Source organism: Microtus ochrogaster, chromosome 18 (assembly GCF_000317375.1).
Source record: "Microtus ochrogaster isolate Prairie Vole_2 chromosome 18, MicOch1.0, whole genome shotgun sequence".
Lineage (NCBI taxonomy): Eukaryota > Metazoa > Chordata > Mammalia > Rodentia > Cricetidae > Microtus > Microtus ochrogaster.
The window spans coordinates 2,651,179-2,664,064 of record NC_022020.1 but is presented as its reverse complement, the minus strand read 5'-3'; the positions used below and the strand labels follow the sequence as shown (position 1 = coordinate 2,664,064).

Genomic DNA, 12,886 nt, shown 5'->3' with positions numbered 1-12,886 from the left:
CCCCTCCCCTCCCCTCCCCTTTTCACTCTTTTCCTTCTCTTCCCCTTTCCTTTATTGTCTCCCAGTTAAACACGTACAGTTTGCCATTTATAGGTACACGATGCCTATAGGTGTTTCAAGCGTATTGAAAAAGTTATGGCAGAGATTACAGGGGGCAGGGTTTGGGGAAAACCATCCCTAGTCCTTTACTTCATGATATCTGCTGTGGAAGGCAGAGTCCTGTAAACAGCGTGATCAGCCTGCTGCTGTGAAGCTGCTGGCTGTGGAGATGTTGACGAGAGAGGGCAGGAGGTGCATGCTGACGTAAGCACCGGGGCTCTGAGGATCTCATGACAGCACACATGCAGGAACCTCTGCAGAGCTCTGCAGAGCTGTTTTGTCGGGATTTTCACTCATCACTGAGCTGGGCTGTCTGGTCATATAGTTAATGAGTTACCACAGGAATAGAGTAAGGACGTGGCTGACTTCTTGCTGCTGATTTGGAACTTGCTCATTTTTTTGAGAAGGTGTGGGGCTGGGTGTACATAGCATATGGTGTCACAGACAGCTCAAAAGAAGTGAAGAAACTTGACATGCAGTCAGGGTCTGAGGATAGGCAGTTATTGCATCTCTTGAGTCATGGTCCAGACTTACGGCACACCGGAGCCTGGTGGGCAGGTGGCCTGGAGACTCGGATAGTGTGCGCCCCAAAGGAAGTGTGGTGGTGAGGAACCTGAGGGGCTCTCCATTGCTCTGTTCTTCCAGGGTATGCTGAACCCGGAGTTCAGAGTATATTCTCTTTACTCTTAACTATTGGCAACTAACCATACCTATTGTAAAAGGTCAAGGTGGCCACACCAGCATTGTGACTTCTGCCCATCTCTGTTGTTTTACAGCTATGGTATTGAGTACTGGACTGGTTTCCTTTTCTTCTGGGGATGCTCTGACAAGCTCGTGTGTTCAGGTTTCCGGGCTAACAGGCAGCTCACCCTCTAGAATTATTGAAAACATTTCCTAGAAGTTTACAGTGGCAGCCAGCTGGACTTTCCGTGAGGTGTGGCTTCTGCTCCTTGGCCTGGTCATGGGTACCAGGTGGAGCTGGAGGCTTGGCCTGTTTCCAAGGATCCCTGTGCATCTTTGCTGGGTGTTAGCCCCATACCCACAGATGGACCCCGGGGATGTACTTGCTCATTAGAAAGAACCCGTGAGGCTACGTGGTGGCAGTAGAAGGAGAGCCAAGGACTGGGAGAAGAGGAACAAGTTCCAAAGCAATTAGGGCGTCAACATTTCCTCTTGGCTTACTTCTTTCCTCAAGTAATCTAACAGTATTATCTCTTCTGTTTTCTCAGAGTGGAGCCCTAGGTTCCTGGATCTATTCACCAAGTACCGGTGGGAACTGAATTATATAAATCCCTAGGATCCAGCTGCCTTGACCCACATAATTTGAATGTTCAAATGTGACCCAGTGTTCCAGCAGGCTATTGAATGCACTAGAGTTTGAGAACCACTGACAATGGATGGTAGACACCCCAGGTTAAAGAGTCTTGGGGTTCTGGGCTATATTCTACAAACCTTATTATGAGGGCATGTGAGGGGATCAGAGGAGCTCCTCTGCAGCTGGCTATCCCTGGCTCACAGCCTAGAGTCCACAGGCTGTGGTAAATGGTAGTCCATGACTGTTCAAATCCTTTGCCTACTTTTAAATGGGGTTAATTGCTCTTTTGCTGTTCGGTTTGTAACAGTCTCTGAAATGCTCTAATACAAGTCCTTTATCAGATGCACATAAGTCTCTCATTGCTTTTCTACCTCCATTTCCTTTTCTCATGGGATCTTTATTATGTAGCCTAGGCAGAGAGTACAGGTGCTTGGTGACAACCTTTCCTAGTGCTGTTCTTCATCATGTCAGCTGGGAAAGGCATCAGTGTGAAACAGGTCCTATATCAGGGCCATCAGCATGCCACCATGAAGCTGCTTGCTGGGGGGATGTAAATGAGAAAGGAAAGAAGGGGTGTGCTGACTTAAGCACCCACATGTTGGCTTACAGCCATCTGAAACTATAGTTCTAGGGGTTCTTATGTCCTCATCTGGACTCTGTGGGCACTGCAGACATGTGGTATGTATAAACATATGCAGGTAAACATATACATAAAATAGAAATAAATAAATCTTAAAAACAATTCCCTCAGATACCACATGTGCACACTCGTGCACACACACACAAAGTGAGTTACAACAGAGAAAAACAGTATAATTAAAATTTGGTTCTTTGAAAAGATGAATAAAATTTATGTATGTCTCTCTTAAATAACCCCAAATGCCTCCATTTGTTTGGACAGAATAGATAAAATAGGTCAGAAAGAGAAATCCCAGCTCTACCCCAGTCCCACACACTGTTTACTTGGTGTTTTTCATGCTGGTGAGTATGTCTACTTATTAGTTTGCTCGGGCAAGAAATTCAAGATTTTGCTTCTGTGTTGGACACTTCTGTAGTGGAAGCAGTGGGCTGCATTCTTGCCGGGCTAGCTCAGTTGGTAGAGCATGAGACTCTTAATCTCAGGGTCATGGGTTCGAGCCCCACATTGGGCACCATTTGTAGTGATAGAGCTGCAGGCTGTGTTCCTGCTGCCCAGCTCCTGGCCACCTAGCTTAGCCCCAGAAATAACAACATGCAAATTGTATTCATTTAAACACTGCCTGGCCCATTAGTTTTAGCCTATTACTGAGTAATTCTCACATCTTGATTAACCCATTTCTAATAATCTGTGTAGCACCACGAGGTGGTGGTTTATGGGAAAGATTCAACATGTCTGACCTGGTGGCTGGATCCATGGCATCTGTCCCAGAGAGGAGAGGCATGGCGATTGCCTAACTTCCCTTCTTCCCAGCATTCTGTTCTGTTTACTCTACCCACCTATGTTCTGACCTATCAGGCCAAGCAGTTTCTTTATTAATTAACCAATGAAAGCAACAGATAGACAAATGACCTTTCCACATCATACTTCCATATTGGAACAGTCACTCAGTATTCCTCACCTCCCTACCTTAACCCTCATATTGTTGCCCTCCTTCCCCTTTTCTCCTGAAGGAGTGATAGAATTGTTTTTCAATTTAAATAAAATAATGTAGACCACAGGACATCATATTTATGTAAGCCAATGTATTCTAGCTTTCTGAACGAAAAAGTCTAACATACTTTGGTGTGGCAGGTCCTTCTGTCTATGTGTTGCTTTTATTGGCTAATGAGTAAAGAAGCTGGCTTGGCCTGTGTGATAGGGCAGAGTAGAGCTAGGTGGGGAAAACTAAACTGAATGCTGGGAGAAGGAAGGAGGAGTGGGAGAGAAGCCATGGAGCCACTGCCAGAGACAGATGCTGAACCTTGGTGGTAAGCCACAGCCATGTGGTGATGCACAGATTAATAGAAATTGGCTAAATTAAGATGTAAGAGTTAGCCAATAAGAAGCTAGAGCTAATGAGTCAAGCAGTGATTTTAATAATATGGTTTCTGTGTGATTTTTCTGGGGGGGCTAAACAGCCGGGAACAAACAAGTGACTTCCTTACTACAATACTTCCAGCTATTTAAAGATAAAGAGTCATTTACTTTCCTGTCTATGTGTTACCATTCCCCTAAACTTGCTCCTTTGTCTTCTCAAGGAATCTGGTCGAGGTTCTTGCTATTGGTGGGTGGGTCGTGTGCTCATCTTAGTTTAACTGTGAGTCTAGGACTTGATTTGGAAGCTCCTTGAGTCAGCTTCAGGACAGGGCATGCGTCCTCGGCTTAGTGATCACCAGCTTACCTAGGCTTCTGAGGAAGGAAAAATTAAGCCACATTCAAAGAAAGTACATTCATAACATAATCTTTCCACCCCTATTCTACAGTGTTCCCCTAGGTGCCAGACTACTTTGTAGATGTATTTACTGGGACTGGGCTTCATGACCCTGCATTCTGATTGGTTGTGGTTTTCCATAATAGTCTCTGCATGTTGCAAAGAGAAGTTTCCTTGATGTGGGGTCAGGACTACTCTTATCTGTGGGTGTAAGGACAAATATTTAGAATGTACTTAGGGATTATGCTGGTTTAGTAAAGTGGTGGTTGTAGGTTCTCCTCCAAGAGCCGTGACTTCACTAGCCCTGGTGGCTGACTGGGTTTCCTGAACCAGGCGTGATTTCCCCCTGTTCCGTGGGTCTTAAGTCCAATTATAGACTTGTTGGTTACCACTCAGGTGTGCATGCCACTACTGCGTCTCTTGTGCTATTACGCCCTACTGATCATTATTGTGGTTCATAAGCTTCAGAGGTAGGTAGGACTCTTGGTTGTTTCCCTGCTCTGGAAGCTTGCATTGTGCCCTCTGGGTACCATGAAAACGAGTGCTCAGGGAGGAGACATTCAGGTCAGTTCCAGCTCAGGAGTCTCCCAGCCCTGTGTCTGAAGTGCACAGTATTTCAACAATAGTACCTTGACTTCCATCTCTAGGGGTGGGGGTGGCAACCAAGGTGATAGCCACAGCCTGTGTGTTCTAGGAGTCTCTTGAAAACCACGATCAGTAACTAAAAAGAGGGCTTCTCATACCTGGTGTTGTATGCCCCACCTCTTAAGGGATCCACAACCTCCCCCCAAAAAATGCTACCAGCTGGAGACCAAGTGTTTAGTCATGAGAGCCTGTTAAAGATTCACATTCAAACCACAATATTGTCATCTTTTACTCTGAAGTTTGCAAGAGGAGTAAGGCGGAACAGTAGAGTGAGCTCTGGGGCCCAGGGACTTGGCATGCCTGCTTTCTCTCACTTCTCTGGGGGGGGGGCTTTGGAATCACTGCTCCCTAATTCCTTAGTGCTCCAGGTCCCTTGTACTCAGTACCTGCTGCTGTCCTTTGTCCCCAGCAGGCGTTTTAGCTCAGGGAGGGCCAAAGTTAGATTTGTGTGCTCTGTGTACCATCTCAGGATGGCCTGTTTGAGCTTGTCATACCACAGTACATTTAGCGTGCTCCCCCGTCGCCACCCCTATCCAGACTCTGGGAACGCTGATGGTCAGATTTGCCCTACCTGTCAGCTGCGGGTGGTCTGTGTTCACAGATCATGGAGATAGGAGACTGAAAACCACAAAGTTACCCTGAAGCCCAATGATCTACTGGGAAGTGCTGGCTTAGGTTGTTTCCCTATTTCTGTAGGGCTGTCTCATGTGTCTGTCATCAGCTGTTGGATCATCTGGAGCTTGACAATCTAGATTGGCCTCGCTCAGTGGCGGGGTTCCAATAACCAGAAGGGAGGCCAGCTCCTGGGAGTGAGTGCCTGCAGTTGTCAGCTAGGCTACATCAGATGTCACCCATGAGAAGCAAGACACGGGCCAGCCTGGGTTCCAGGTTGCTGTACAGATCACACGGGGAAAGTGGGGATGTGAGCACGAGAGGGTCCCGCGCTTGAGATTTTCTTTAAATGGTGAAGTCTATTGTTAACCTACATATTTTCTCATTTCTATGCAGCTACAGAATTGGTGTAAATGGTAGCCTTGTGCATATTTATAGAAGGGTTCTGTTCAGATCTATTTCAGGGTTACACAGAAATTTTATTGCCTAGACTAGACTCAAGATTTGCTGCCAGAAGCCAGATAATCATTAAACCACCCTAGCAACACACCACTTCGCTGGCTTGGGGAGAGGGAACGAATATATAAATCGAGACGTGACATCAGCCTTCCTTCAGATGGTTGAGGTTTTTCCCGAATGGTGAGCTTGCCCTTTCGGAGTGCACTGTCTTCGTTAGGAACAGTCAAAAGAACCCCAGAGTCACTTGGCGAGGCATCCGTAATAAGGAACAGAGGGAGTTTTCTATGTCACCAGGCTGCTTGTTTAAATGGCGTGTTTTGACTGGGGCAGCAGGGGGGAGTGGCACATTCAGGAGATGTCATCGAAGGACCTTTATTGTGGGTCTGGGATCGACTCCCTCTGAGCAGCTTGATCCCTGCCAGAACCCTGGCCACAGGTTGACAGCAGGCAACCTGATCTGAAGTCTCTCAGCCACGCCACTGTCACTGCCCCTAAATTCCCTAATCGCCACCCTTCTATAATAGCCCTGTAACGCTATCTTCCCACATGGCTCCCTGCTTTGTCTTATGTCCTGAAGTGCCCGACAGTGTCCTGGCCACCAAACTTTCAGCCAAGAAAGGAGTGCAGGGGACATGCTGCCAGGGGATCAGGGTTGACATGAAAATTGTCAGAGTCAGGAAATTCCAGGACCCTTAAGTCATCCGGGAGGACATTTGACATGAGAGGCCAAGGCAAGAGATCAGGTTGCTCCCCTTCAGCCTTAATGGAGGCCAGGGACTTGGTCTGGCAGGGAAATGTCTGAGTCTTTCGGTAAGGAAAGCTTGGATATTCTGCTGGCATATTTAGAACAACCAGTTTGAAATTTGCCTTTCTTTCCCTCTTGCCTCTACACCTTGGCTTTGGGTGTTTGCTTTACAATTTTGTAACTGTGACTTTGTAGTTGTTGCCGAGGTTGAAATGGCTAATCTTTGTGGGCAACTTGATTTAGAATCACCAGGGAGACACACCTCTGAGTTTGTTCTCTAGGATGTTTCCAGGAAGGTTTACCTGAGGAAGGGAGCCTCATCTTGAATGGGCATAGTCCCTTCCCTGGGGCTTGGGACCAAACGAAAAGGAGGAGGAAGTGTATTGAGCTGGTACATTCACCTCTCTGCTTCCTCGCTGAACGCAGTGATTGGCTGCTTCTTGTTCCTGTGTCCACACCTCCCCGGACCTAATGGAGTGTGTTCCCTCATAAACCACCAGACCAAACAAACCTTTCCTGGAGTATTTTTGTCACAGCAGTGAGCAAAGTAACTTATACAGGCTTCTACCAGTTTGTGAAAGCGAGACCCAAAGCTGACCTCCGATCTCTGAACTGTCTAGGAGAAATCTACGTCATTAGAGCCCCAATGCATTTTATTCATGCTCCTTGGCTCACATGATGATAGTTTAAATATTAATCTTGCGTCTTGGGTATAATGGGGAGGCTGCATCGCTTTGGCAGTATGTTGGCTCCCTTGGCATCTTAGCAGCTACACACACCACGCCCCCAAGGCAATCTGTCCCAGGATAGTCAGTATCCCAGTTTGCTTCTCATCCCCCTGGTTATTCTGCACATGCTCACATGTTCCTCTTAGAGGACTAAAGGCCCATGCTCACCTCTTCTTTTTCAGTTGAGAGATTCACTGGCACAAATGCATAGGGGCTTGTTTACCCCTTAGTTAGGGGATCAAGTTGGTGACATTTGGCTAGGAAACAATGATAGTCTTCTTCTGGGTGGGGACTTGGGCAATATTGTGGAGGGTTTTGGCATATCTGCTGACGCAGTCACCGGAGAATAAGCTAAGGAAGAGCATCCACTGCCTGGCAGTTGGTCTATCCGTGTCTTACTCTCATCCACAATCTGTTTGTCGTCCCACTCATTCAATGACACCGTACCTCTGAGGGAAGGAAGCTGTTCTGTGTTCCTTGGTGCCCTGCCTGTGTCAGATATATAATTTTGTTAAGATGGTATTTTTGAAATGGTGGCAGTTAGTGGTGGCTGGAATGTGAGGAGGGGGGTGGCGGGGTCAGGCAGTTAGGCTGAGGGCTGAGGATCTGTTGCCATAGGCTGGGAAAATTGTGGGGTTTCCTGTTGTTATTTGGGGCTTGACACAGAGCACGTTGAGGCAGATCCCTGGAAGGCCTTGATGACCACGAAAGAAGGTTCAGTGTTCACTGAGACTTCTGGGAATAAAGCTGGACATTCCAAATGGAGCTGATGAGTCCTAGTGGCCTGGACTACAGTTGTGACCGTCAGTTCACTTCTCCTCCCTCTTCTCCTGCCTCTCTGCCCCACTGTACTGTGATTTCAGCCAGGAGCCGCCATGCTTGCCTGCAGTTTTCAGTTAGAGTCTTGACTCACCAACTCGATGAACCATAAGAGCCATCCCGACCACTCAAGGAGTCAAACATGACATGGTATACTTGGTTTTCTCACAATATTAGTCTGAATCTTTGTCAAAATAATTTTAAGTGTAGGTAATTATTCTAAATATAACAAAATGCTGGTAATTGCCACTTCAAAATCTTAACAACATGGACCACTGCCAGCCATCTGACGGATGCGTCTGTGTACTTGCACCAGCTCTGCTCCAGTATGCTTCCACTACGCTTCCACTCAGCCCTCCTTCAGCTAGGCATCACAGTTCAGAGTAATGCTTGGCTTTTAAAAAGCCCCTGAGGGCATCTTAAGGTGCCTCGATGGTACCTGGTCCCCACCCGAGGAGATGACTGGGACTAACCCCTTCCTTCTCTCCTAGCTCGACGACTGTACCTTGCAGCTGTCCCACAATGGTGCCTACCTGGATCTGGAGGCCACGCTGGCGGAACAGCGCGATGAGTTGGAAGGCTTCCAGGATGACACAGGGTAAGCACAACCTGCACGCTGGTCCCCTTTACTGTCAGCATTGGTACGCTAAACTCTTAAAATGCTTTGGAGAAATCACCTTGACCTCCACTTAAAGTCCTGCAAGTCCTCATTGGTGACTGTAGATCTTTGTCTATCTTGAGGGACTTGGCTCCTTGCGGGTCAGCTCTGCTTAAAATAAGTTTCTGGGATGAGTTAATTGAGCACACAACATTCTCTTTCAAGGGATTTTTAACCAAAGTTAAACAAATCAACATTCTCTAGATGTTTGGTCGATCAACAGCTGTTTTAAATACTATTTCCAATAATTTAGTTGATAATTTAATTGTTTTGGCAGGCATCCTGGTAGTTTTATGGTATATAATTTTTTTCTACCCATTACAGTGGGCAAAATAATTATTAATTAGGTTAATTAGCATAAGTTATTTCTTAGCCTACATGTGGATTGCACAGTACTTAGGATTGCTATACTGAAAGATAGGGTAATAGTCATGAGAAATAGGAGATGTATATAGAAAGTGAAGCCTCTGTTGGACTACACATGCAGATAGCCATCCTTCCTGTGTCCACCGAGACACTGATAGAGCCATCTGACGGGGCTGCGTCTCTTCCTGTTCCTTATCCACCTTGAACCATGGGCGCACCACACAGCTCTGTTTGTATCACCTTCCTCCTCTTGACCTTCACAGAGTTTCTGATGCTTCCCAGGCCATTCTCAGCTGATGTGATCGGGTGTTCAGAGACTCCCAAAGTATCTGACGCTCTCTTAGCCAAGCTAAGAATGTAGCCAGGGGAATACTGGCTGAGAGTATTGATTTTTCAAGCGGAGTTTGAATAGTGGGGACACATTGGAACCTTTGTTGCGTGACTTTCAGATAGGTCCCTGGCTCTGGTGTGCCCTGATGACTTCCTGGGCTTCTGCCACGTTTGTAGCCTTCATAATTAAAGATAAATATTCCTCTGCTTGTCCCTCTTTGCTTCTGATTAAACTCCACGACTTCAGAACTCGCCTGTCTAAATAAATGCCTGGCACCTGACATTTCTCAGTACTCCGTAGCCATGTTTAAATACTGGAGGATGGTGAATGTCAGAGTCTCAGAATGAATTCCTATGCGACATACCTGAAGGTCAATGTACTCTGTAGGATCAAGCAAACTTCTCTGAAGATATCCTGTTGTCATTATGGGCCACACAAATAGCATATGGGCCAACTCTCCAGGTGCCTCACATTCCACTCCAGCGACACAACTACTCATTGGCTTTCCTGTAGCCCAGGCTGGACCTCAAACCTGCGGTATAACAGAGAATGACCTTGAACTTCCATGCTCCTGCCTTCACCTCTCAAGCACTGGAGACTGAACCTAGGGCTTTGTGCATATCAGACAAGCACTCCACCAACTGAGCCACATTGCCAGCCTTCACCTGTATTTTAGAAATGGATATTAAAGGATTATGGGGCCAGCATATTTAGGGAAAATTCCATTGAAATAATTTTTGCCTATTTTTGACCGTGACATCCCATTGTAGACCTCAGAAGACTGGCTAGAACGACAGTCTCATTGCATGCCTTCATGGCTCATTGATCAAACAGACCCCAGCAGTGTTATGAGTAGATCATTGTTGACTTGAAAAATGTCTCTAGTGGAGTAATGCTTAAAGTCCATGTCCTGCCTGACTTTTTTTTTTTTAAACAAAAACTTGAATGATTTGGCAGTGCAAGAAAAAAAGTGCTAATGTATTAGGTGACAATATTAGAATAAAGGTGAGGGGAACCGCTGGGTGGTGGCGCACGCCTTTAATCCCAGCCCTCGGGAGGCAGAGGCAGGTGAATCCCTGTGAGTTTGAGGCCAGCCTGGTCTACAAGAGCTAGTTCCAGGACAGCTAGGACTGTTACACAGGGAAACCCTGTCTCAAGAAACAAAACAAAACAAAACGAAAAAAAAAATAAAGGTCAGGGGAAAAGAACACATGGAGGCTCCTTGTTCACAGGATCTTCTGAATAGTTAGTTGGAGGATCTAGTAGTTGTTGGGATTTGGTTGTCTCCATTTTTCATCAGAGACAACTGAAGGTCACACGTCCCAGGCAGTAGAGCCAGGAGGAGGTGGTGTGCCAGGTATACACACGGTGGGACTAAGTTCAGAGTCAGAACCTCTCTGCTACCCCAGGATCTTATGGCAAAGGCACGTCAGGTCCTACACAGCATGGCATCTGCAGCTGTGCTGACATGAAGTTGGTTCATGCAGTGATACTGGTACTGGTCTACACCACCTCCCTCAGTGGGAAGAGCTCAGCCACACTGCATCTGGGTACCAGAGTGATGCTTAAAGACCATGTCCTTAATGATTTTACAGTGCAAGAAAAAAAAGTGCTAATGTATTAAGCTGTTTGGACTGAGGGCTGCCTAGGAGATTAGTAAGGCATACATCTTGCTGTGTCTGTGAGTGAATTTACAGAGAGAATTGACCAAAGGCGAAGACCCTCATGGGTGCAGGCTGGGAGTCAGATGAAATAAAAGGGGAAGGAAGAGAAATACTGCTAGCACAGACATTATGTCTCTCTGCTTGTCCTCCATGATCGGAGTTGCTTTGCTTGGCCATGTTCTCTCTACCACGATGGAATAGAAACCCTGCAATCATGGGCCAGTACACATCTTCTTCTCTTAATTACGTTTTCTCAGGTGTCACAGTGATGACTTCTGACCAACATAAAATGGGATCCCATTTCTGTTTCCTTACAGCAAGGGATGCTGGGAGAATGGGTGATAGTGAAACAAGAAAGGAGCTCAAGACACAGAAACTTCAGACTGAAGCAGATAGCCCCAAAGGTGATGGGGGTGGGAACACACTTGACAGATGTGTCCCAAATTCACCCCATAGGCTTGGGGTGTCTTTGAAACAGTCTGTCCCTTGTCTTTTGTAATATGCCCAAGATGGAGTGTTAAGAAGAACACAACACATCTGATCTCTTAGTGGGAGGCTTGTTTGTCCTGAGACTGGGCAGCAGAAGGCCCAGCAGAATACTGACCTGGAACGTCTGGGCCACACTGTTCCCCCAACAGGATAATTGCTATCACTGAGCCTTGAGGTGCTGGCCAATCCCTAGTTGCTGAGCTCCCTTATGCAGGTAGCAGGTACCTGTGTCCTTTCATCCTGTCACCTGCACTCAAGTCTCTCCCGGGTTCTCCGGGTATCTGGCAAAGTCTATGTGACTGGAGACTCCTATGTCCCATGATCAAGGGCTACAATTTAATGCTTAAATTGAAATGTTAAGACCTTTCGAGGTGTGACCATGGCCACAGAAGTACTATTTTTGCCTAAGTTATAGGAAGATGGTCTAAAAATTAAAGTGTATGAAATTGTGGCAATTTTCTGTGGTGTGTTTGGAGCGAGCTCCTTTGCTAGAGGAATCATCTCTTTGTTCCTGTCCATTGCTTCTGGTCCTTTACACCAGACTAAAAATTAACTCACTTGTTGGGAATTAGCACTTGACCCTAGCTAACCAGAAAAGAGGAGAAAGACCTTCAACAGCAGAAGGACAAAGCAATTATTATATGAACAAAAGCGAGCAGGCCTCCCAAGGCCAGGGAAATCAGCAAGCATGGCACAGTGCAGTGGAAACAGGCTGGGAGCCTCTAGATTGTTCCTGACTCTGCTATTGGGTGACCTTGGGCAAACATTCTTCTGATAAAGGTTCACAAAATGAAGATATTTATAAAATGTACTTACAGAGTAAAGATATTTGATACTACTTTCCTCCTTGATTACCAGGCACTCTGCTGGGTTTTATGTAACCCCAGAAACACAGCATTGGGTAGTGGCTGTGTTGGTTGGTTCTTTTCAGTTAGACACAAATTACAGTCATCTGGGAAGAGGGACCCTCAGTTGAGGAACTGGCTCCATCAGATTGGTCTGTGAGGGCATTTTCTAAATTGTTAATTGATACAGGAGGGCCCAGCCCATGGTGGGTGGTGTCATTCCCTGGCAGGTGGGGCTGGGCTATGTGGAGAAGCAGCTGAGCAACCTGGAAGAAGCAACCCAGGAAGCAGTGCCTCTCCGTGGGGTCCACTTCAGTTCCTGCGCCGACTTCCCTTGATGTTGTTACCTGGAAGAGTAAGTTAAACTAAACCCTTTCCTTCCTGAGTTAACAGACTGAGCAGACTAAGACAAGTGGTTGGGGTGTTGGTTCTTGTATCTCACCATGTGCCCCCCAGGCATGGGGCTCAGGTCATCTGGCTGGGCGGTGAGGGCCATCTCAGTCATTCTGTATAGTAACGACTGCTGAAGTATGCCCCTCTGTATGCGGTGAATATGTTTTATTACCATTGCTTAATAAAGACGCTGCTTTGGCCTGTGGCAGGGCAGAATAAAGCCTGGCAGGAAATCTGAACAGATCTATCTATCTATCTATCTATCTATCTATCTATCTATCTATCTATCTATCTATCTATCTATCTATCTATCTATCTATCTATCTAG

The 12,886-nt window shown here is 46.4% G+C and overlaps 1 protein-coding gene across 6 annotated transcripts in view; it reads left to right on the top strand.

The window, feature by feature from the left end:
* The window catches only part of Fhod3 (formin homology 2 domain containing 3), a 430,213-nt gene that overhangs the window by 30,349 nt on the left and 386,978 nt on the right, over nucleotides 1–12,886 (top strand). For all 6 annotated transcript variants that reach the window (XM_013349359.2, XM_026783506.1, XM_026783507.1 and 3 more), the window contains exon 2: nucleotides 8,304–8,410. In XM_013349359.2, coding sequence (XP_013204813.2) covers nucleotides 8,304–8,410 — 107 coding nt within the window. The remainder of the gene's footprint in view (nucleotides 1–8,303; nucleotides 8,411–12,886) is intronic.